The sequence below is a fragment of the Budorcas taxicolor genome, chromosome 10 (genome assembly GCF_023091745.1).
Source record: "Budorcas taxicolor isolate Tak-1 chromosome 10, Takin1.1, whole genome shotgun sequence".
Lineage (NCBI taxonomy): Eukaryota > Metazoa > Chordata > Mammalia > Artiodactyla > Bovidae > Budorcas > Budorcas taxicolor.
The window spans coordinates 35,684,467-35,708,964 of record NC_068919.1 but is presented as its reverse complement, the minus strand read 5'-3'; the positions used below and the strand labels follow the sequence as shown (position 1 = coordinate 35,708,964).

General features: G+C 55.4%; 1 protein-coding gene across 2 annotated transcripts in view; it reads right to left on the bottom strand.

Annotated features, from left to right (window-relative positions):
• Positions 1 to 70: 70 nt before the first annotated feature.
• The window catches only part of MAPKBP1 (mitogen-activated protein kinase binding protein 1), a 51,572-nt gene continuing 27,144 nt past the window's right edge, over positions 71 to 24,498 (bottom strand). The window contains exons 4-32 of one of the 2 annotated variants that reach the window (XM_052646133.1): positions 17,257 to 17,319; positions 16,972 to 17,029; positions 16,061 to 16,231; positions 15,303 to 15,440; positions 14,857 to 15,039; positions 14,620 to 14,637; positions 14,134 to 14,294; positions 12,882 to 13,071; positions 12,179 to 12,325; positions 11,810 to 11,985; positions 10,936 to 11,027; positions 10,545 to 10,670; positions 9,876 to 9,946; positions 9,595 to 9,716; positions 9,284 to 9,359; positions 9,061 to 9,172; positions 8,820 to 8,883; positions 8,496 to 8,630; positions 8,172 to 8,308; positions 7,935 to 7,990; positions 6,678 to 6,914; positions 6,057 to 6,223; positions 5,680 to 5,825; positions 5,379 to 5,576; positions 5,137 to 5,221; positions 4,625 to 4,887; positions 3,807 to 4,403; positions 3,276 to 3,361; positions 71 to 2,635 (exon numbers count right to left, since the gene is read on the bottom strand). In XM_052646133.1, the coding sequence (XP_052502093.1) occupies positions 2,408 to 2,635; positions 3,276 to 3,361; positions 3,807 to 4,403; positions 4,625 to 4,887; positions 5,137 to 5,221; positions 5,379 to 5,576; positions 5,680 to 5,825; positions 6,057 to 6,223; positions 6,678 to 6,914; positions 7,935 to 7,990; positions 8,172 to 8,308; positions 8,496 to 8,630; positions 8,820 to 8,883; positions 9,061 to 9,172; positions 9,284 to 9,359; positions 9,595 to 9,716; positions 9,876 to 9,946; positions 10,545 to 10,670; positions 10,936 to 11,027; positions 11,810 to 11,985; positions 12,179 to 12,325; positions 12,882 to 13,071; positions 14,134 to 14,294; positions 14,620 to 14,637; positions 14,857 to 15,039; positions 15,303 to 15,440; positions 16,061 to 16,231; positions 16,972 to 17,029; positions 17,257 to 17,319 (4,303 nt within the window). In that variant the 3' untranslated portion in view covers positions 71 to 2,407. The remainder of the gene's footprint in view (positions 2,636 to 3,275; positions 3,362 to 3,806; positions 4,404 to 4,624; positions 4,888 to 5,136; positions 5,222 to 5,378; positions 5,577 to 5,679; positions 5,826 to 6,056; positions 6,224 to 6,677; positions 6,915 to 7,934; positions 7,991 to 8,171; positions 8,309 to 8,495; positions 8,631 to 8,819; positions 8,884 to 9,060; positions 9,173 to 9,283; positions 9,360 to 9,594; positions 9,717 to 9,875; positions 9,947 to 10,544; positions 10,671 to 10,935; positions 11,028 to 11,809; positions 11,986 to 12,178; positions 12,326 to 12,881; positions 13,072 to 14,133; positions 14,295 to 14,619; positions 14,638 to 14,856; positions 15,040 to 15,302; positions 15,441 to 16,060; positions 16,232 to 16,971; positions 17,030 to 17,256; positions 17,320 to 24,498) is intronic. The other variant, XM_052646134.1, reaches the window with a different exon arrangement.

Genomic DNA, 24,498 nt, shown 5'->3' with positions numbered 1-24,498 from the left:
CTCGCTGACAACCCAGAGTTAGCAAATGATTGTGTTTATTGACGAGTTCATACATCAATACAAACGGACATGTTAAAAACAGCCTCTGCCCTGTGAGACCTGGGGATGTGGGGGAAGCGCCATGGCCTGGGCCAAGTATAAAAGTTATAAATAAGGGGCTTTCAAAACTGGGTCAGGGCAGATCTGAACGGGGGCGGCAGTTGCCGGTGGCCTCAGACATGCAGAAGGGGACGGGCGCCGACCACAACATCTTCCCACGCTGGGCGGGGGTGGGGGTTGGTAATCAAAAGGGTGGCCACCTTCCCACAAACCTCAGCAGGAGTGTCGCTCCGTCCTCATGAGGGATAGACTGGCTGAGGGTGGCCAGGAACCCAGCCCAGAGGGCCAGGCCTGAGCCCCACTTGCAGTAGACTGCAGCTGCTGTGCTGGTCAGGGGTACCTGGGGAGCGGATTTCTAACTATGACAAGGGCAGCTGTGGCCTCTTGGGGTCCACACTCAGCTCTGAGAGTTCCTCGGCCAGGATTTCTTGGCAGCTTGGCCATGCAGGTGGTGGTAGTAGAGAAGAGTGAAGGTGAAATAGGGGTCACCTGTTCAGGTGACTAATGCAAGCAGAGCTGGGCACCCTTGAGAATCCAACTTCAAGCCTCCACCCACAGCGCCAGCAGAGCCCACAGGGACACAGCTTTCCAGGCTGGAGCTGTAGCAGAGCTGCCCTGACTTACCTGAGGCAGAGGAAGCAGCAGGGCCTAGAGACACATTCTTCACCCCAACTCTTCCACAGCTGCTTCTGTACTTGGTCCTACTCTACTTGCCCATTGTACCCTGGCTCCTTCCCCTCACCCCTAACACTACCCTCCTAACTCTGTCCCCTCACCTCTACCACTTACCTGGCCCACCTACCACATTTCGTGTCTCTTGGCCCCTGCTGCAGCCCCATGGGCCTCCCTCTCTCCAGCCTCCAGCACACCTGGTGCCCAGCACTCCGCTTGAGGAGGCTCCTCCTACCCAAAACAGATACTCTGGGCCATTACACATCAGCTAGGCTGTGAAAACCAAGAATCCAGAATCCAGGCTTAGTGTGTTCATCCCTCTTCATATTCTTGGTAAGAGCCAGAGTGATGAAGTCAGGGGCAGGATGTGAAAGGAAAGCAGACACACATCAGCCAGCACAGTGTGTGTGTGGTGTGGTGTGTGCTGTGTGTGTGTGTGTGTGTGTGTGTGTGTGTGTGTGGGATGTGAAAGGAAAGCAGGCACACGTCAGCCAGCACAGTATGTGTGTGTGTGTGTGTGGTGTGGTATGTGGTGTGTGTGTGGGGGGGGGGTGTGTGTGTGTGTGTGTGTGGGATGTGAAAGGAAAGCAGGCACACAGCCAGCCGAGGGGTCTAGCAGTGAACACTCAGTGTGTGTGTGTGTGTGTGTGTGTGTGTGTGTGTGTGTGTGTGCCTTCGTGTAGGTTTCTTCTGTGGCCAAGGTCCTTAGAAGGTGGGCCAGCGCCCTGTAAACTACGAGGGAAGTTCCAACACAGGCTTCTGACTGAGCATCACTCAGGCTGAAGGGAGAAGGTGGCCTCAGCTTCAGCAGCCTGTGGGGGACCAGGGCTGAAGAACAGGGAAGGCCAAGGGGCTGAGGAAAGGAGGCCAGGGCTTGATGTTTGCCCAGCAGAGGGCTTTACTGTCCTGCAGCAACATCCCACAGCTGGCTCCACAAGTTCCGGCCAGGAGAGAAAGGGGGCACAGGAAGAGACAATGCTAGGGCCCCCCTGGAGCGGGGAATGGGAGTGGAATGTGGGGGCTCAGGCCTTGACACCAACTCAAGCTTCCTAATGGCTGGGAGGGCTCCAGAGGGCCAGAGGGCTCTGCCTTTCTGAACTGCCAGCAAGTGGGGAAAACAGACAACCCCCGCTCTGGCAATCAGGGCAGTAAGCTGGTGTGGGAGGGGGCATGGAGGTAGAGGTGAAGTTCCGCCGCCGTTGGCCAGAGGGCAAGGACACCAGATCACCTCTCACCTCTACCCTCCTGGATACCCTGTGTGTGCTCCACCCCAGGGAGCTGATCCCTGCAGTAATTTCAAATGGCTTCTAAGAAGGGAGGGCAGGCCTTTCCGGACTTGCCCCAGGTGGGGCAGGCTGCCCTCTGACTCCTCACAGCACCAAGATGACAAAGACCAAGATCTGCCCCTGCGTGAGCCACCAGATGGCTGTAGAGGCAGGAGTTCCAAGAGAGTGAGGCAACAGTCAGGGAAATAAATTAATAAATACAGGGGTCCCGTGAGGAACAGCTGCAAAAGCCATGGCCCCACTGAGCATGGATCCCTGCTCTCCACTCCAAGCATCCTTGCAGGTTTTGGTGAGTGGAGAGATGCAGTTTGGAATGGGGGGAGCATTCACTGGGGACAGGCTTCTGGAACTCAGAGTCTGCGTTCCATGCGCCGCTCCACAGCTCGAAGCAGCAGCTCTGAGTATTGCTCCAGCAGGGCCTGTGTCTGCTCGGCCCCCACAGCCCCAGGGCTCCCGCCCGGGCTGGCCATCACTGCCCCGGCCAGGGCCTCCAGCTCCTGCCGCACTGAAGAGAACGTGTTTCTGAGGAGCTGGGTGATGCGACTTTGTTCCACCGAGGGTGTCTTACAGCTGGCCACCTGCAATGGGACCCCTGAAGTGAGTTGGAGGAACAGTGGAGGGGATTGTGAACGGATGCAGAAAGGGGAGGGGCCCCGACTGGGTCTAGCCTGCACCCAAGAAGGGACTGCATGCCCTGCTGGGTGTGGCCAGGAGTTCTGCACACCAAGATCAGCAAGTATGATCAGAGGCTAGGGGATAGAGGCAGACCCTGGGGGTAACCATCAGATGTGGCACCATCTACATCTTGTTAGCAATTCCTCTTTCAAATCTCAGCCCCTGTGGGACTGTCCCCTATGTTCAGAGTGGCCAAATCATTTCTGAATATGAAAAGGGATACTATTAATAATTATACCTGGACAACAGGCATAAGCTGGATGGTCCTAAGCAAACTAGAACATGAGAGCTCTCTACACCGTCCCCTCCTGTCTGAGGATGTCTCCTCCAGCTGTTAGCCAGAAATGACTGATACGTACTCAAGTTCAAAAGGCCTGGCCTGGTTCCTAAGCCCCTCGCCTCCTCAGAGTTCATAACTGTCCCCCCACTTCCCAGTGGAAGAGCCTTAGCACTGTGTGCTAGGTACTCAACCAGCACCCCTGACGTGCTCTGTCTTCCTGCTGGGCAGACGGGGAGAGGGGGAGGGGGGTACCCAACACATACCAAGTGGTAGAGCTGCACGGCCTGGCGCACACTGCCCTGGAGCTCAGCCACGAGCTGCTCGCACTGCTCCAGGCTCACTGCTGGTTCTGGAAGGGACAGACACAGCTCAGCAAGGCCCAGAAGAGTCGTCCTTTCCAGACTGCCCACCCAGGGGCCGCTCAGAGCAAGAGAGGCCTACCCCAACCCAACCCCCAACCCTGTCCAGCACCACAGGCCCTGAGTCCCTTCCTCTGGCCTCCTTCGTTCTCAACACTCTCCCAATACCACACAGGAAACATGGTCCAGAGGAGAGGGCCCGCTCCAGCCCCAGGTGCTAGAGGGCAATGAAGGGGAAGTGGGTCATAGAGAGCCCATAAAGGTTAGCCAGAGTGTCTCACCATCAGGGGTGTGACTTACAGACCGAAACAGGAGCAGACAGGATGAGAAACACCAGAGGCTGGACCCACAGAAATGAGATGGAGCCAGAGAGCGGCCGACAAGACGGGAGAGAGAGGATGGGGCGGGAGATGAGAGCTGGGGAGCGGTGCACACCTGAGTCCCGGCTCAGGGTTGCCCCTGGCCTGGCACATTCCACAGGGCTGGGAGTCTTCCCAAGGGGTGGGGGCTGCAAGTTCACAGGGCCTCGGAGGAGGCTGCTGGCCGGCAGTTGCTGGGCACGGGGGCTGTTGGGCCCAGGCTGAGCCTGGCACTCTGTCCTAGGCTTGGGAGTGGCGCCCGCCCCTGAACAGGCCCGCCTCTCAGCTGTACTGTGAGCCTTTCCTAGCCCCGCTAGGCAGCTGAGCTGTTCTGCCTCACCAGGGGCCTGGCCCTTGGTAGCAGGTGAGAAGGTGGCCAAGGTGGGACGATCAGGCAGTGGCTTTGGGATATCCAGGACCAAGTGAGCCCGGCTGGGCAGGGCCAGCTTGTTGAGTGGTGAGATGCGGACGGGGGCAGGAGCTTGATGTTCAGCAGCCAGACCCAGGTTTTCCCCAACAGAGATGCTGCGGGCAATCTTGGCCATGGAACTGGTGGTGGGGCTCTGGTACGAGTGGGGCCGAGACAGACGGCGATCAGCTGTGGGCAAGGAGCGCAGGCACCCCTGGGCTTCCACCTCCTGTGAGAGCAACAGGCCTGGTGGAGGGACCTCATCTGTAGAGGAGACAGAGACGCACACGGGTCAGGGGGTGAGGAAGACGTCCCAGGTGCTAAGGCTCAGCTCCCTAGGAGCTGCTGCACCCTTACACACCCACTAACGGACACTGACTTGCAAGCCCAGTGACACATCAGGGCTCCATGAGGCCACCTTCCTCGAGCATGCCCATGTGCTCCACACACCCCACCCCTGGAGCTGAGCCCCCTGGGTGCCTCACCCTGTGGTACCAGACTCTGCACCGACTGGGCTTTCTGGAGTCCACCTGTGGGGCCGGCTGCAGCCACTCTCTTGGGGGACCAGCCACTGTCCGGGCTAAGACGGCGTCGCGGCAACAGCACAGGGTTTCCAGGGGAAGGCTCAGCCTCTGGGGGTGCTCCTGGAGGACTGGCACCACTGCCTCTTGGCTGCTCACCAGAAACCTGCAGCCCCTGGGCCAGTCTCGATGTCACTGCCAGGCTTGAGGAAGATGGGGATGGTTCCCTAGGGAGGAAATGTAGAAGAAGGCCCAGAGAAGGCTCAGAGCTGCTCCCTGAACAAGACAGTGCACTGAGGGGTGCTGGGAGAGAAGAGTGGGCACCAAATCAGCCAGGACAAAGCTGGAGGGCGCAGTGCTGCTGGGCAAGGAAGACGGAGCCTTGGAGAGGAGAGGGCTCAGGCCGCCCCAGGGCAGGATAGGCCCTATTGGGAGCACTGCAAGGTCAGGAGAGCTTGGGCTGTGTGGGAGAGTACCTGAGTGACGGGCTCTGCACTTGCAACAGGAATCGTGAAGAGATGCTCCGAGACTCTGTCCGCTCTGGTACCCGGACTGGACCCCCTGCCAGGGTGACAGAAACCACGACTTGAAGCCAGCTCTGACTCCAGACTCTCCCTCCCCTAGAAGGCCACCCTGGGCATGGCCTGCCTTTGGACCCTCCCTCTCTGCTGGGCAAGGAGGAAAGAAGGAAGGATTGCAATGACCAGTCTGACCACACCTGGAGCAGCCCCGTTGGCCAGAGTCTCAAAGTGCTGTTTCAGAAACTGCTCCTGGTCCGGGGTATGGGGGCTGCCCTCCTGCACCTCATAGGGGCCAGTGCCCCCCTCATCTTCCTCTTCTTCCTCATCACCCTCGGCTGGCTCTTCAAGGTCTGAGGAAATGCCATCTACACTCAGGGGCTCCGTGCTCTCAGAGTCTGGATGTGGAGGAGGGGGAGAGAAGCATCACGCTGCACCCATCTGTCGCCGGAGCCTCCACTCCCACTGTGCTCCTGGCCCTCCCTGGGGCTGCAGCCTCACCTTCATTGGGGTGCTCAGGGCTGGAAAGGCGGCTGCTGCTGAAGTCCACAGAGCACGCACTATCAGGGCTATGCTTCTCTGAGCCCCTGCTGTCTGCATACACTCTTCCCAGGGTCCCTCGGCTTGGTGCCTGCACCTGGAACTCACTGCCAGAGAGGCCAACAGGGGAAGGAAGAGGCGGTGAGCAGTGGTGAGCAGCAGCCCCATGGACTCCTGCCTTCCTCCTGCCCCATGAGCAGGACTGGAGATGAGGCAGGGGTGCAGCGGTGGGCAAGCCGAGTGCCTGGAGCCAGCCCCCCACCCAAGTACAGCACACTGGGAAGGAAAAGATGTAAGAGTGGGGTATGCATGGCCCCAGAGGTCTGTGGGACCCTTGCCTGGTATCCAGGGTGGGGCTGTCACCCGGCTCCGGGTAGACAATACCATCTTCTATGGGTGCAGGCTCCAGATCTTGGGCAAAGACCCCTTCCTCTTGGGACAACAATCTGATGATGTGGGGGCAGGAACAGGGTTGGGAAGCCTGAGGCCGGGGGAGCTTTTCATTCTGGAAACACACAGAGTGGCATCACTGGGGTTGCTGATGTGAGCAAGGGTCTTGAAGAGGAGGTGCAGGGGAGCAAGGATTCAGTGGACACCAACTCTGGGGGAGACTCCGACTCCGAGAACAGACACCAAAGAGCCAGGCTGGGTTCCAACCAGTGTTCTTGAGCCTCTGGAAGAACCACATTAGCACTCTGGGCTGCCAACCTCCAGCCACTACTTCATATCATGAGCCCTCCAGGGAACCCCACCCAGGACAAAGGTGACCCCTTGCTTTTCCACCCAAGGGGAAAGTGAGGCACAGCCTCACCAGCCCCCCTGACTCTGCAGGTCAGGATACCCATGCCCCACGGGGGCAGAGGACCCACTGCAGGATGAGTGCTCAGGCACTGCTGTCGGCCCAAGGCTGGCTGAGCCAGCCTGGAGATCTCGAGGCTGCTGGGAGAAAGCAGGCTCACCTTGCTCACGCTTGAGGTCGCAGGGGCCTGGGAACTGTGCTTCCCAGGACCTGAAGGGGTCATGGCCGGAGAGTCCTGGTGAGGACCCCGAGGACCTGGGGCCAGTGTCTCCAGCTGCCTCAGGTCCAGCATAGAGCGAACACTCAGCTCCACGCCGGGCTGAGCCCAGCGCCCCCTTCTTCTAGGTCCTTGGTTGGTGGCAGGAGCTGGGTCCAGGAACTCCTCCGTCTCCTGTGCCTGGCATGGGGTGGGGGTGGGAGAGGAGTAACAGTAAGCCACACGATAGTGTCAGCAGACACTCCTGCGCCACCTAGTGTGTGCCGAGCACTTTACATGTATGAGCTCATGAAATTCTCACAACCACCTTGGGAGGTAGGTACTGAAGGGAGAGTGAAGCATACAGGGCTTGGGAACTGGTCCAAGTTCCACAGGCAGTCTGCCGGCAGGTACCAGCTCAGGCAGCCTGGCTCCAGAGTTCATGCTCTCAGCTTCACTCCGCGTGCTGTCCTAGAGGACCTTCCAGTCTCAGTCTTCACCAGTGTCATGGACCCCTCCAACCTGGCAGTCTCTAAAAGGCCCCCTCTCCGAGGACAGCCCCGGGTCCATACACAGCACCAAGGACAAACCAAGAGTCCAGGCTTGAGGCCCAGGGCCTGGTCAGAAGGCGCCAGACCCCACACCACCTTCATCCCATGAAGCTGCTGCTGACAGTGAAAGGCGCTGATGCTTAAAATCCTGACGTGGAACAAGGGAGGGCTGAGCTGCCTCTGAAAGCCTCTCTCCTCCTCCTGGTCACCCGAAGTCACCGTTCAGTTACTGGTCCTCTTAAGGCCTTTGCCCCCTAACTATTCTGGAAGTTCTGAGCTTACCTCCTAACCTTCTTTAGTACTAAAGTTTCTCCAGATTTCATTCTTTGGCCCTTTGACTTTCTTGAAATTTCCTTCTAACTGTTCAGCTCTGACCCTTTTCTACTCCCCACCTCCACCGGTTCTTTGCTCACATTTGCTCCCAGGGCCCCAGGTGGCTGAACAAGTGGAGTGCTGCCCCTAGAGTGGCTGACCCTGGTAGGCCATCTCCCCTGGCCTCACCTGGGCTTCACCCCGCACCTGGAACCACCCCCGGGGCTTCCTTGAACACAGGGGGTGGGCACCTGGGCAGATCCGACGCCCAGATGCCTCGCCAGGTGTAGAGAGCCCTGCTTCCACCATCCTGCACCCCTTGAAACCTTGGAAGAACATTTTAACAATGGTGACTCACCCGACTCATCTCCCAGTGGGACAGGCTTCGGGGCAGGGCTGGGCTGGGCACCGAGGCTGGACAGAGACAGGCAGTCAGAGAGCACGTCTCCCGCCCACTCACTCTGAAGCGCCAGCCCCTACCAGCCCACACCCTTCAAAGCCTCAACCCCCTGCTCTCACCCCTCAGCCCCCCTGAGGATGCATCCAGTCCCCACCCAGCCGGTGCCTGTCTGGCCCACCGCAGGCTCGCACAGACCTGGCTCGTGCGTGGCACCCCTGGCAAGGACAGGCAGCGCTGGGAGCTCCTCCTCCTCTGTGCCCTCGTCTTCTCCCTCCTTGTCGCTGTCTGAGGAGAGAGCTGGTCCGGGAGACAGCATCGAGGGGGCCTCGTGCCTGCATCCAAGACAAGCACGGTGACGGGGAGAGGAGACTCGGTGGGTGGAGAGGTCAGCGGGGTGGCTCTTCGAGTAAGGAACAGGTATGGGGAGACACAGAGCTGCTGAACGGCAGGTCCATGGCGAGGAGGAGGAGCAGCCTGGAGGCCCACCCACCGGCATCCACACCCACACCCTGATCTCACCGGTTGGGTCCAGCGGCCCTCTGGGGAGAGGACGATCCTTGCTGCTTGCCCCCACGCTGGCGCTGGCGCAGCTCGGCCAGACGCTGCCTCATGCTGATGGTCATCTCCGAGCTCAGGCGCCACACAAATATGCAGCTGGGGTGGAGCCACAGAGCGGGGTGAGGGGCGGGGGGACTGCAGGGGGCAGCACCTCCCCGGGTTGGCAAGGAGACCAGAGCCACCCTCCAGTGCCGGGCCCGTCCAGCCCTACTTCCCAAGACATCACTGATGGGGACAGAGGGGACTGACACAGGAAGAATCCCAGGGAAGCTGGCTTCTGCTCACCTGTCCCCTGATACAGAGATGAGATGTTTGCAGTCATTACTAAACTTCATGCCAGTGACAATCTCTGTGAAGAACAAATATGGTTGATGAGCCCCCAGCCCAAAGTCCCAGCCAGATGTCTTCTCAACAGTGGAGGTCGGGGGTTGGCTGGAGGGGAGGGAGAGACAGCTCTGCTGGGACCCAGAAAAGGCTAGGGAGAAACGCGAAAGTTCCAGGGGGAGAGAAGCAGGGCTACACTCACCTGAGTGGCCAAACATGGTAGCCACGCACTCGCCTGAGGAAAAGTCAAAAATGGAGAGGTTCTTGTCGGAGCAGCTGGTAGCGATGTAGATCCCTGAGGGGTCCGTCTGCACCTGAGGAGTGGACACACCGCTGGATGGGGCCAGGAAGCCCCGGGCCCTCTCCACCCAGCACCCTCTGTGGCCCCATTCTCTGGCCCGGCACCCATCCCACTGAGCCCTCACCTTAATCAGAGTGCCGTCCTCACCCTGCGACCCTTTAAACAGCTTCTTCTGCTTCCCACTGCTGATGTTAAAGATCCTGTGAAGACACACATTCATCACATGAGCGGGAACTCATGGTCGCTTGGGGGGCAGCACAGCCAGCGTTCACCCCCAGCTCTGTTCCCTCTGGAAGCCACTCCCCAACACCAAGGGCCACCACCTCTTAGGTGAGGCAAAGTCCTCATTCTGTGGGCTCAAGGGGCACAAAGTCCTGGACAAGAAGATAGACACCCATGAGCTGACCCCCTCGGGCCTGAGAAAGGGATGCCCACCGAATATTCCGGTCCTGGCAGCCAATGGCTGTGTACTTCCAGCTGGGCTCCACGTCCATGTCGTAGAGGGTCGTCTTCCGCACCACGTGGTGTGTCCGCGTAAACTGCACTCCATCTCCAGACTGCAGCGGTGGAAAGCCCACGCCCAGATGCCTCACCAGGCCCCAGAGCCTTGCTTTTGCTTCCCCTCACCTCTTGTGACCTCAGGGAGGGGAATGGTAGTGACCCCACCCCTCTTCCCCAAACCCACTGCCCCATTCAGGGACGCCTGGTCACCTCACCTTCTGTGCAGTGCGGAAGTAGATGCTCTTGTCTGCTCCACAGCTGATCATGCGGACTTGCCCATCGCTGGCTGCAGAGGAAGGGGGCTGAGCTGTTCCCACTGCTCTCACCATGACAGGTCCAGTCTGCCCTCTGCCTCCCTCAACACTTTCCCTCTGTGAGCTACTCAACACAGCTGGGTCCACCCATTAAATCAGGATGAAGTGAAAAGTGAAAGTGTTATTGCTTCAGTCCTGTCTGACTCTTTGTGACTCCGTGGACTGTAGCCCACCAGGCGCCTCTGTCCATAGGATTCTTTAGGCAAGAATACTGGAGTAGGTTGCCATTCCCTTCTCCAGGGGATCTTCCTGACCCAGGGATGAAACCTGGGTCCCTGCATTGCAAGCAGATTCTTTACCATTTGAGTCCCAGAGAAGATCTAAATCAGGATGCTTCTCTTCAAACCCAGGCCCTCCTTTCTCCCCATCCTCAGCAAGCCTGGTTGATAAGTATCCCCCATACTAAGAGTCTATATTTCATGTGTTTTCCCATCTAGTCCCAAGCCAGCCAGCTGGCGGGGAGTCCTACACTCCCCGCGACTGGCACACCCTTCTCATGGAGGCAGAACGCAGGGGGCAGGGGGTGTCAATGGTAGGTGGCAGAATGTATCCCAATTGCCCTGCCACTACCTGCAAACTTCACAGCAGTGATGGAGGATGAATGCTCGTCCAGTGTCTGCTGTAGGCTGTACTCCCGTCCAGCATCCAACACGTGGATCAGCCGGTCCCGGCTCGCTGACGCTAGGAGCTTCAGACCTGTGGGTTGGAAGAACTTCATCAGCCCATGTGTGCCCAGAGCAGGCCCCTATCTGGGCCCAGCTAACAAGAACTGAGCCCCATATTCCTAAGCCAAGGCAACCATGGAGAAGAGGCAGAGCTGCCCTCCTCTAAATCTGCAAAGACACCAAATGATTCAAAGGATTTTCAGTCCCACATCCAACAGCCAGGATTGATGTAAGCGGCACTAGCGGGACTAGAGGAGCCCTAAGCCTCTGGCATGGGTACCAGACATCCTCTTCACCTGTGTCCGGCTTAGAGTACTCCAGGCACAGGATTTCCGAGTCATGGGCCTCCACCTTCAGCATCTCATTCAGGGACTGCAGTTCGTGCACCCTGCAGAGATAAGGAGAGGCGGGAGGAGGTCACTGCCGGGCTGCAGGAAGACAGACTCACTCTGCTTTCTCTGTTACATCCTCTCTCCTGACCTTTTTTAAAATTTATTTTTGAACTTTCAGGTTAGAGAAAAGTTGAAATAAGTACAGAGAGCTTCCATATTCCCCTTACTCAGCTTTCCCTAATGTGATCGTCTTACGTAACAACAGTCCACTTACCAGAACAAGGAAGCTTACATCAGTACAATACCAGGACCTAAAGGCTCTACTTGAATTCCACCAGTTTTCCCACAATGTCCTCTTTCTGGATCTAGGATCCTATCCAGAGTCCAACTGCACTGAGTTATTATTTCTCCTACATGTCCTGTCTGTAACAGTTCTTCTGTCTTTGCTTCCCTTTCGTAATCCTGACACTTGGGAAGAGCACTGATTAGTGCAGGTGCTCGGTCACATGTACCTCAATTTGAGTTAGTCTGATGTTTTCTCATGATGGGACCGAGTTTCTGCAATTTTGGCAAGAATACCACAGAAAAACTGCTATGTCCTTCTGTAGAGCATTGTATTATGGGGTTTATGATGTTGATATGAGAATGTAAGCCTGATTACTTGATTAGAACGGTTTCTGCTGGGTTTCTTGACTATAATTATCTTTCCCTTGTATATGAATATCTTTTTCCCAATCTTTTTGAGCCAAGATTTTCAAAAGCTCTGTCCTTGGGGACCTAACTCCCCCCAACCCACACCACCAGAGGCAGGTGGTACCCATGCCAGAGCTGGCTTTACCTGAGTGTGCCCACACGGTCCCCTGAAGCGAGATGCTGTCCATTGGGGCTGATACACACAGAACGAATGCCCACGCGGGGATCCATCAGGGACCCATCAGCTTTGTCTCCTCCGGGCAGCTCAGTGTCCAGCAGGGCCTGAGTGTTCCCATCCACATAGATGATCTTAATGAGGTCCTGGAGGAGCAGGTCAGGAGAAGTGTGTAAGACAGGTCTAATCAGTACAGGGCAGAGGAGAGGAATGCTGGACAAGACAAAGCCCTGACTTGCAGGGGAAGGCCACATAAGAACTCGGAGATCAAGTCTGGGGACCCAGTTCCTGAGAAGGCAAGGGAACACAGGCGCTCAGCATGGAGGGGCCCAGGCTCACATTGCTGAGGATGTTCCGGTGCAGCGTGGAGCCATGCACCCCGGAGCTCTCTGTGTTCCACAGGCGGATAGTGTTGTCGGAGGAACAGGTGATAAAGGAACTGGGGGGTAGGCAGGCCTGGTTACTGTCCTTCACTTCGGGGTAGACCTGAAGGGGCAGAGGGTACAAAGTCAGAGCTCCAGGTAGGCAGCAGTTGCCTGCCAGCCCATGGAGACAGAAGGGAATGAGACTAAGGAGCTGTTGTTGGCCAAGGCTTAGCCCAGAGTCTGTCACATGGTAAGCAAACTGCAACTATTAGATATTCTTCAGATCGCTGAGGGAAAGCACATTCACCAAAGACAAGGTACTCTGCTATGCTTACTATGAAATACTCCACTCACAGTTTTTCACTTAATTCTTAAAACAATTAGATGAATTAGGTACATCATTTTACCACTGAGAAAACACAACTCAGGTAAGTTCAGTAACTTGTTCAAGATCATCCAGCCCAGGACAAGGCAGAGCTAAGGATGGACAGGGGCCCATTGGAAGAAGCCTGAGACGTTTAAGTACTAAAATTCAGGATCGGTCCCCAGGACCCATCTGGGGGTACGTGGATACACAGGGCTGCTGCTGAAGAAAGGAGGAGGGAGCAGGAACACAGTGTTCTACTTGGGGATCCTCACTCTCCATCCCCACAATGTGTCCGAGCCAGGCCACCTACCTCCACACTCCAGACGCAGGAGGAATGATACAGAGCCGAATACACCTTGCCCACTTTCTTGGGGTCCCTCACATCCCAAACATAAATGCTGTGGTCATTGTACACACAAGACAGCCACTGATTAGTAGGATCGAAGGTCAAGGCGATGGTGTCTGGATATCTGGCATTGGCCGCTCCAGAGAAGAGGCGACTGTGGGGAAGAAGACGGTGCAAAGCGGTGAGTGAGGAGCTATGGAAATGAGGGAATGAAAACAGAAGCCAAGCCACAGAGGAAGGAGCAGAGCACGGGAGCCCTCTCCAGACCCACAGGTTTGGAAGCAGCTGCTTGAGAGGAAAGCGCTGCTCTGACAGCTCTCAGCAGGGAGCCGCCCCGGCTGCCGGACCAGCGTGCTCTCCTGACAAGCACGGACCAGGGCTCAGAACACCAACGGCAGACGGCAGACGAGGTGACTGCGGCCACGATGGAGTGAAACAAAAACAAGCCACTCTGCAGAGGTTCCGAGACAGATAAAAACAAGATCACTGTCCCAGCCACAGAGAAGACCGATCATCACCCTTTCCCATCTTTCAGGACTGACTGCTATTCCTTTACCTATCAGTTACAGCTTTAGCTCCACACCTTTCCTACTACCTTTCAGATAGAAGTTATTAAATGTCCAATAGTGGAATTGCCCCCCCACTTCCTCACAGCATCCAACCAAAGCAAAACTTCAGTCCCTGGAACCAGTCCTAAAATCACTGAATGCAAACCCAAATCTGACACTGCTGCTGCTGCTGCTAAGTCGCTTCAATCCTGTCCGACTCTGTGCGACCCCAGAGATGGAAGCCCACCAGGGTCCCCCATCCCTGGGATTCTCCAGGCAAGAACACTGGAGTGGGTTGCCATTTCCTTCTCCAATGCATGAAAGTGAAAAGTGAAAGTGACGTCGCTCAGTCGTGTCCAACTCTCAGCAACCCCATGGACTGCAGCCTACCAGGCTCCCCTATCCCTGGGATTTTCCAGGCAAGAGTACTGGAGTGGGTCGCCATTGCCTTCTCCGAATCTGACACTAAGCGACCCCTAACGCCTGCACACAGAGATACTCCATGGTCCCCCACGGTGTTCCATGTACCCTTAAAGCCAAATCTGTGTTTCTGCAGAGACGTTCATGTAATCTTTGGGGTGCTGATACCTTCACCTTGAAGCAGAGGCAAGGAAGGCTGGGTGCGGAGTCAAGCTCTGAAATGGAGGCAGGGGTCCCACACAGCTCACCTGGCCTCCGTGACACTGGCGATGTCTGTCCCCAGGGCGTGGGGCCGAGGAAGGGTGCTGAGGAAGTGCAGGTTGGAGGGGTTGAAGAGGCGCACGGTGCCATCAGCGCAGCCACAGAAGATGTAGTCCTGGCTCACGGAGATGCAGTGGGCCACGGTGGTCTGCAGGCAGAGGGGCTTGGCTCAGCATGGGCCACCCCCTCAACCCCTCCTCAACAGTCACCTGCCTAGAGGAGACATCCACCAAGGCAGAAGCGAGGGGAAAGCAGCCCAGCTGCACAGGCCTGAGCCCCTCAGCTGTTACCTAGAGACACCCACCCTCTAGCAGCAGGTGGCCAGAGGGCCCACAGCCATGTGCCGACCAGGGATGGGAGCCCAGGAACCTTGGAAGGCACCAGAGGTTTTGGCCAAGAGGACAAAACAGGAAAAGCCCAGCAAAGAGAAAGGAACAGCATGAGAAAGAGGGGAAGAGTCTAGCACCACTTACTGTGAAGCTGTCTGTGTTCTGAGAAGAGGAAAGCAGGGGAAAGAAAGACAGGAAGAGAGAGCAGAGAGGAGGCAGTTACACTCATCTGCGTGGGCTGGAACCCGGCCAAGCACGGGCTTCAAGCTTCCTCCTCCTGGGGGACCCTCCCGCCTGCAGACCCCGCCCCTGAGCCATGGGCACCAGCTCTGCCCTGGGCGGAGACCGGGCAGCCCCCAGCCAGCTGGACAAGGTACTTACTCTCAGCTCCACCCACTTGTCCAGAAGCCTCCGGTCACTGAACTCGCACAGCAGCCCTGAGGACGTGATGCAGAAGGTGCTGTCTGCCTTCTTCCCTCTGCCACAGGCCACGTCAGTGAACAGGTTGTTCCGCAGCTCGCCCAGCAGCCCCGAGCGGCCCAGCAGGGGCACAGTGGCATTAACCTGTGGAGACACACTGCTGCTGCCCACCCATCCGCCCTTCAGCCGCCCCCGAGACTCGGCCTGGGGAGAGGGAGCCAAGAGACACAGCAAGCCCCCCCACCCCTGCCCTTTGAGACTATCCCTAGGCGCAGGCAGCACCTGATTCATCCAGAACTTCTGGGTGGCTGGTGAGCGAGCAGAGAGGGGGCCCAAGGGAGCAGTGTCTCCTGGGGTGGGTGAGCAGACCCTGGCCCTGGAGGCTATTTCCAGCCTCAGCACCTCACCTTTGAGGTCTTGCTGTCATCAAGGTACCAGAATTTGATATGCCGGTTACCGGCAGTGACAAAGTAGCTGCAATCTTCAGAGAAGGACACTGCAGTGACCCGACTGGACACCTTATTAGAGGCCACCACGATGTTTTTCTGGAGAGAAAGTCAATGGAAGAATCAAAGTTCTGCCTCTTGGAGTGAAGAATAAAGAGGCTCAGAAGATGGAGGAGGATAAGATAGGATTTGCACTTTAAAATGTTTCTCTCCAGGATTTGGACTTCCTTGGTGGCTCACGTGGTTAAGAATCTGCCTGCCATGCGGAAGACCCAGATTCAATCCCTGAGTCAGGAAGTTTCCCTGGAGAATGGAATGGCAACCCACTCCAGCATTCTTGCCTGGAGAATTCCATGGACAGAGGAGCCTGACAGGCTACAGTCCATAGGGTCGCAAAAAGTCGGACACAACTGAGCAACTAACACTTTCTTTCAGTTTCCAGGATTTACTGGTCAGAAAAAGAGGGCAGGAAGGAGAATCCTTTTCCAGAAGAGCTGAAGACATTCATTTCCTCCGGAGGTCCTCGGAGGCACAAGGCTAGTCTCTTTCTACCAACACACTTGGCTATACAGTTCCTCTTTTCTGCTTCAGGTCATTTTCTAGAATGTAGCTGAGCAGCAGAGTGGAATGAAGGGACTCAGGTCAATAGCTTCCTGACTCCTCAACTGGCCCTTGGACCCCCCTGAGGGTGCCAGGCCAGCCCAGCCGGGGCCACTCACCTTCCAGGCCCAGACATTGACGATCATGTCGTGCTGGTAGCCCACAGAGACGATGTACTTGGCGCTCGGGGAGAAGGCCACACAAGCCACACCATACTTGTGCTCCTGCAGCTCAGCCACCTGGCTGTGCTCTGCCACATCCCAAACGCGCACGGCAGGCATGTGCCCACTCTGCAGGGAGGCAGGAACAGGCAGTGAGGGCCAGAGGCACAGCCTCCCTAGCCTTTCAGGGTTGGGGCCCGACCTCTCCAGTGACTGGGCACAGTCTCTCTAAGGATCCCCTGGCCAAGGGCAGAGTGCTACACAGGCGAAGGTATAGAGGAAATATGATAAATATCTCAGGATTACAACCATTATCAGAAAATGCTCCCAGACTCAGTTCAGTATCTCCGGGTAAGGGTCTGCACCTCTGTATTTGTTCAAAGTTCCTAGAGTGATTCTGATAGGCAGTCAGGGTTGAGGACCACTACCACCCACGCCTATTTCTGCCCCTACTGCCTCCCTGTAAGAGACTGAGAGGGACAGGTGTCCCGCATGTGCCCAGCAGGGGGCCCCCTGGCATAAGGAATATCTTAAGGCAGAGGTTTTCACAGTGTGCTTCCTAAACCAGCAGAATCATTGAGATCTGAGAACTTGTCAGAAATGCAAAATCTGGGGTCCCTTCCCAGGCCCACAGAACCAGAAATTCCGGGAGCAGATCCAGCAATGTGCGCTTTAACAAGCGCTCAGTTGACTCTGATGCCCGCTAAGGCTTCAAAAACCACGGTTTCAGGGTACAACCAAAACTGGGATTTGACACCAGTTCAGGAAGCCAGAGTGGCAGCAGCCCTAACCATGCCCAGGACTGAAGTTCTCTGCTGCGGCCAGGGCACCTGCCCTCTTCAGAGCTCTGCAGCCCCCTCCTCACTCACCTCTCCAGTGACCAAGTACTTGCCATCAGGAGAGAAGGCAAGGGCAGTGATGGTTTTCCTGCAAGAAATGAGGTGGGCTCAAAGGCGCACTGGCAGCCCGGTCTAAGCCTGGCTCCTGCACAGTCCCCTCAGAGCCAAGACCAGCAGACAACCAGCGGTACAGGTGGCATTTCCCTGGCTGGCCGGGGGCCCAGCCACGTCCCCATCCCCAGCGCCACAGAGACCCCAGACTGCGCCTTCTCACAGCTCCCAGGAGATGCTCCCCGAGGGCCCAGACCCATTTACCTGGAGCTGTTGAGGATGTGGTGCTGTTTGTGTTTCCGGGGATTGAACAGCACGACCACACACCTGGGAAGATGAAGAAGGCAACCCGACTTCAGCACCAAACCACGGCGCCCCCAGGAGCTCCAATCCCCCAGGCCAGGGAGCTGGGGCGACCGGCTCAGAGGGGCATCACTAGCCACAGAGGGCAACTGACTGCTTTCTCCTGGAAACTTGTTCTTCCTGCTTCCTTTCCCACCCACAAGGACCCACTTCCCAGCCTCATGAGGTGGAAGGGCTCCCTGCAAGATGGCTCACCACGTGCCCCAGCACCAGCGCCATCTCTGCCACAGGGCAGCAGGGACCCAGGCCCTCCCAGAGCCTCGCCAGCCCAGGAAGGGGGGCGGAAGGAGAGAACTCACGCGATTTGGGCAAAGCAGGCTGCAGATGCACACAGAGCCAGTGTGGCTTGGAGTCACATGTGTGTCAAGTATTCGTGCTCCAAGGAGTGAGGCCTCTCACATGTGTGTCCACGTGTATACTTGGCAAGAGCCAACCCCACCCCTGCCCCCGCACACACACCTCCGCTATGCATCAGGTGATGCAGCGGGTGGGAGGCAAGGACCGGAACTGCCAGGATGGTCGATAAGACTAGAGGGAGGGGCAGAGACAGCCTGGGAGGGCCTGGGAAGCCCACCCCTGAGGATGCCTGGCCCCAAGGAGCCTGAGAAGGACCCTCCAGACTGCCAGAAGACAATGGAAGAAGGCTGGGAGCACCCTCTCCAGCCAGAGGGCAAGGTTGGATGGGACTGGGCTCTGACTGACTTTCCAGGTAGCAGGAGTTGGGAGCAAGAAGCAGAAAGCCATAGCCAGCAATGTACTCCCTTAGGCTCTCGGCTGTCGGCAGGCTGGGCCTCACTGCCCTTCTGCTCATGGCTGCATGAGAACTGTGACTAGCTGCCGGAGCAGGTGTGGAGCCTGCTGCCCCAGGTGAGGGAAGGGGAGAGAAGGTTCAGACACAGCCTTGATTAGTGGGAGAGCACTGCAGCCCCCATACCTAAAACCCACCACTCACTAGGAACTCGAAACCAAAGTGAGTACAAGTTGCTAGTGACAGCTCAGCATCTCAAGGTCAATAAACGACTTTAATATACAAATTCCACAGGTAATTTCTGGGGACACTGGGATCTCTGAAGGACACCTGCTATGCCCAGAACTGCTAGGCTGACTGACAGCCTTGGAATTCCTGAGTCACAACATCTTTTCCTCTAACTCCTGTCCCCAAATCCCTTCTCAGTGCTCTTTCTTCTCCCTCCATCTCCTAATCTTTGCTTCTTTTTCCTCATTACTTTCTCCTCTCTTTATACCAACTTTCAGTCTTTCACTTCCCTTCTAGAATACCGTGTCAGGAGGGTTTTTTAAAATTTAACCAAAATCATGGTTACATGCTTCTGTTAGGGGCAATCCAGGATGCAGGGGGTCTAATTCCTCCCAAACAGGTAAGATTCATAGAACCTTGGAGCCAGAAGGAAGGATGGAAGGAATTAAATGCACTGTGCTGGGTATCTTTAAAGATCATCTGGTCCAACTCTCCAAGTTTTGAAGTGAGGGAACTCGGCTCCGACAGAGAGCAGGTCTTGCAGTGTCCTGTGCTCTCCACATCAAACACGGTGTCTGTTTGGTCTGACTGTGTCAGCCCTGCTGAGCATGCCTGGGGAGCTTCTAAGACGCAAGCCCTTAAATAAGGGCTGTGTGAAGGCTCTGGGTGGTGCGGCCCCTGCCCCACTCCACCCTCGCCCTTTTGCTGGCTGTGGTCCTCCCACTCCACGCCTCTGCTAGAGCCCCTGCCTGGCCTAGAGCATTCTCTCTCCTTTTCCCAAAACCTCCTTCACATCTCGGGTCAGATGGCCTCAGTACGCGCTCTCACAACACAGTTGTACTAGTCTTTTGTAACGTTTATCACAACTGCAATTTAACATTTTTTTTTATATTTTAAAATGTATTTTATTGAAGTACAGTTGATTTACAATGTTGTGTTACTTTCTGCTGGACAGCACAGTGAGTCAGTTTCATATATGTATACACATTCTTCTTCACATTCTCTCCCATTTCAGTTTATCTCAGGATGCCGAGTCCAGCTGCCTGCGCCTACAGTAGGGCACTGATTACAGACTCCTCCACCACTAGCCTGTGTCTTTCACGAGCGTGGGAACTGTGCCTGGGTTTGCTCGCTGCTCTCCTGTGTCTGTTAGGTTTAGTTGTTCAAAACCATTTACTGAATGGATGAATGCTCCCCTGGCTTGGTCAACTGGGGTATCCGTAGGCCAGACTCTCCTCCCTAGCATGCCCACCTGTCTCCTATGGGAGGAGACACCGAAGATCTCTGGATCCTCGGAGCAGGGAGGGGCAGTGCGGACAGGATAGGCTCTGGAGTCAGACACCAGGGTTGGAGTCCTTGTTCTGTTATGAAAAGCTTTGTGCCCCTGGGTAAGTCACAAACTACTTCATTATTTGTTCAAAAGGAGCCTCTAAAATCAAGCTGTCAGGACTTCTGTATAGGATCAAATAATTTTTTGGACACAAAGAGGGACCAAACAAATGGCAGATCTTACTATTCCTCCTCCTGGAGCACAGACAAGAAGCCAAAAGAGATTCCAGGCAGTGGGGAATGAGGTGCCCAGGGGCTGTGTGTCAGGTATCTCCCTCAGAAAACCGGGGGTGAGTCCTGTTAGGATCTGAGTAATGGTAAAAACTTTAAAGGAAGCTTTATTGATTTCTGGGAAGGCAGCCAAGGGAAGAGAACTGGGTTAAGCTTGGGGAAAGAAAGTATCTACATCTTTATCCATTTAGGAGACGATAACCTTGGAAAGTAGCAAGGAAGGGACGTGGTCGGGGGGGATGCTGAGGGAGACACTCTCACCAGGCTCTAGGACAGCAGCACAGAAAGAGAAGGGAGGCGAAACCACCTGGCTAAGTTAGCAAGCACCATGCGAGGGCTGCAGTGAACTCTCAACATGATGGCTTTCCACCTCCTTCAGTAACTGGTCTGCTCTTCACACTGTGGGCCCAATAATAAGAGTTGCCATTCATCTAGCAGGTTCTGTGTAGCAGGCACTCTGCTAAGCACCTGAGAGATCTGGTCTTAGCTATCCTCACAACAAGTTTTGTGGCTGGTACAATTATCCCCACTTCAAGGTGGAGAAACGAGTCGAGAGGCCTTTTCAAGGCATTTCAGCAAAAGCAAAACAGTCAGGATTTTAGGAGCTGTGCTCTAAGGAAAGCAGAGTGGAGTAAGTGAGAGAAAGAAGAGAAAACTGCAATTGAAGAGGCGAGACAAGCACAGAAAGCACACCGACCTAATGCACAGGGTGTCAGGGCAGAAGCTTCTGAGAAGAGGGAGAGGAGACTGGGGCGCTTGGAGGGAAAAGGGATTCTGGCTACAGAATTCTGGGAAATCATAATGGGCACAGAAAATTATAGCAGTTATAGTTCAAAGTTGATAGGTCTAAATATTTAGATTTTAATATTTTATTCAATGTATGAAAAAGTATACCCCCCACCCCCCACCCCAGGCCTGACACCATCAGCAAAGCCCAGCAAGTTTTCAGGAAAGCTGACATTTTCTAAGGCTAAGGAGGGCTGCACGGGCTTGTCCTCTCTGGTGACGGCTTCCAGTCTGAATGGTTCTGGGTTACCTAGCTTTCAGATCAGCTCCAGATAAATCATGGCAGAGGGCTTCGGCCGAGAGCAGATCTGACTGGAATTAGATCAATACAGATTCTGACACATTCCACATTCAGAAAAAGCAGGTGATGCAGGCACCTTCAAACCCAAAGCAGCATGGTAACCTTTCAAGGGCAGTGCATTAGACGGCTTAACACACTCTCCAGTCACTGCACATAAGCTTTGAGCCCTGCTGGACCGTGGCGTCTTTTGTTTCCTTCTTCCCCAGGTTTGACTCCACGGTGGTGGGAAGTGGGAGAGCAGCGTGTGTGCATAAACAGACAATGTGGACAGAGGATGACAAGCTATGAGGCAACCTTTCCCTTCTCTAACACCTCCCAACCTCCCAGTATAGCCGGGAAAACTCTGAGTAGCATGGGAGAGTTAAGCCAAGGAGGGAAACACACAGAGATTGGCCCTTAAGCTGAAATTTTTACTTCTAATTATTCAAATTTGGGAACCTTCCAACAAAGAGAAAGAGCAGGAAAGAGACCAGCCCATAGCCACAGCTCCACTTGTGAGGACGATAATGCAGATGGTGGAGGGAAGGCACGACTTGGCAAAGACCTCCAAGTGTCCCTGTGCCCACCTTGCTGAGGTCCTCCCAACAGAAGAGACCTCAAAAACACTGATGTGAGAGCCTCCTCAGTCTTCTCTGACCTTTGAACAAGTTTCCCAGTCTGCTAGGACTGAGGGGCAGGGTGCCATTTGCACCAACCTTTGGCCTTTGGCCTCCACATCCCTTGACCCTGGCCAGCACAGCAGGCAGCCATCGGCACGTGCCCGAGCAGCAGTGCTGGCTGCTGTCCTCCATCTGACAGGGCTGGGCTGGCCCAACCGGCCGGGTCCCGTGGTTCAGAACCCCAGGGTGCAGGTGCAAGGAGACTGCTCCCTCTCAGGGAGGCGGCGAGGCCTCAGTCCCCCTGGGCCTCAGGCCAGGAGTCACGTGGTAGAACACCCCATACCAGGTGCTGGGCCTGCTGCCCAGGGACTTCTCTGAACCAGGAAGGGTCAAGCCCTCGACTGGCCCCCTCCCCAGACAAGTCCAGGCCTGCTGCCGTCACCAAGAGCCCAGCATTCCCCCAGGATCCGCCTCCTACAACTCTCCATCCTCCAGAACCCTGGGATGAGCAAGGAATGCAGAAGAGGCACACGCAAGGAGAACACAGAAGGTCTGAGCTGTGGCCCTGCACCTAAAATTCCCTCTTTAAGACCAAGTAAAATCAGAAGGGGACTCACAGAGGCACACCAAAGGTCCTCAAGCCTTGCTCACACATCACCCTGTGTGCCTTTTGAACACTATAACTCCACAACCCGACATTCCCTATTCCCTCTCACTGCCTATTGCTTATACGTTTTCCAAAGCACACATCAGCTTGTAATATTCCATATAGTTTTCTTTTGGGGAGGCAATAGGATCTATCTTCATCACTAGACTGCCAGCTGACAGTAATACCTGTTTACTTTGTTTACTGTTAAATCCCAAAGGCCTAGAAAATTGACACTCCATAAATATTTGTGAATAAATCTTTAAGTCATTAGCTACCAAATCTCAAAGCCCTAACTCCCAAAGAACCTCCTGAGTAGCAGACCCCCGGGGCAGGTCCACAGTTCTCCCCGACCTTAAGCTTCTAGGACTCACTGATGCTGGAAGGCAGTGTGATGATGGAAAGAATAGGAAAACTGGGGTCAGGCAGACCTGTCTGCTAACATACTGTGTGATCTTGGGCATATTTCTTCACTTCTCTGAACCTCAGTTTCCTCATCTATAAGACAAGAATAATAATATCTATGTCTCAGGACTGTTGTGAGAACTGAAGAAAAGAATATGCATAATAACCAGCAGGGCGCTCCTAGCCATCTTCTTGACAGGTTCCCTGGGGCACCAGTAACAAGGAAATGGCTATCCAGGGGTCAGCAGTGGCAACAGGAACTCCAACTACAGTCTCCCATCCAGGGCTTCCAGAGTACTAGTGCCTCATCAGGGTCCTCCTCCAGGTGTGGAATTACAAACTGTCCCTCCAGATTCACTCCCAAAGGGGAAATCTTATGGCTTTAATTATTCTAAGAGATGAGAGTCTAGGATGTTGCCTAGGGCATCCTTGATTGTAGTCCTCTTCAGATACCTGGCACCCTTCCAAATAAGTAGCCTTCCTAGGCCAGATCATGAGACCCACTGGCCTCTGTTTCTGAGATGCTCTATGAGACCCACCACCCATCCACTGAAAGGAATGGGAAAAGAAAATTGGCGATAATAACCCAGTAAATAGCATGGTACATGTCTCTCTGCCCAGGGGAATCTGAACATATTCCCTTCCAGGACAAGAAGCGGATCTCACAGGACTCATGAGTCAGGTCCAAAAGGCAGGGTCAGAGCCCCTTCCTCTCACTCACCAGGGTCTAGCCACCGTGGCTGCTGTTTAGCTACTCAAACAAATGAATCAATGTGTGCTTTCTTGGGACCTTTGTAGTTGAGGTCTCCACCTGAAAGCGCAGATCTTCACACAAGGATTCCTCTTTGTCACCCAGACAACAGCTCAAAGGCCAGCTCCCACTGAGCCCTGACCAGCCCTACTCCCACCCCACTCCAGGGTATTCACTTACTCTCCTTTCCGTCACTCCTTCAGAACACTGACCACTCTCTGATACTATCGTGCTCATTTGTTCGTTTACATGCTTACTATCTGCTTACCACCCCCCCACCACCACCTTAAACCCGGAAGAAGCGGTGACACTGTCCGTCTTATCACCACTGTATACCCTGCAGCTGAAGAGTATACAGATTAGGTTTCCACCAAGTATCTGCCACACACGAGTGACTGCATGGATGAACAAGGTCTTCTGGGAAGATCTACAGGGCCCTGTTTCTGGAGTGAGATCTGCTGGGAAGCCAGGAGAAAAGGCACGGAGGGGACGGGTGTCTACGGGTGGCCTCGCGCATGACTCACAGTCATCAGGGCACCGAGTCCAGGCGTCCTCTTTCCTTAGCTCCACCCAGCCTGTGCACCATGCCACACACTCCCTGGCGACCGCTGCGTACCCAGTGTTTACCACAGAGAGGAAGAAGGTAGCAGCGTGCTCCTTCAGCTCAGCTGCCACTAGAACACGGGCCAGGAGGAGATTCTGTGGCTTCACATGCAGTCCAAAGCCCTGGCGCTGGGTCTCTCAGCGTCGACTCCAACAGGCGCTGAGTAAATGGAGGGCCTCCCCAGGAGAGCGGGCTTTCCCCTCCTCCTCCCGACTTAAACCACCAAGAGGTCCTTTCCTGGCTGCCAGATAGGGCCCTCACTGTTCCAGGACACCTCCCACCCCAGGAGCAGGTCTGCGCAGAGGCTCTGCACTCAGGCATCAGGGGTCGAGAGAAACCCATTCTCCCAACTGACTGACTCCACAGCAGCAACAGGGGCTGGTGCTGGGCTCTAAAGGTCCTGAAACCCTCTACCAGGGCAGCTGGGAAAGGAGTCCCAGTTAGTTATGGGTTTTCAACTAAACTGAGGGCCTCAAAGCTATCCGTGGACCAGCTCAGCCTCCTGGAGCAAGGGG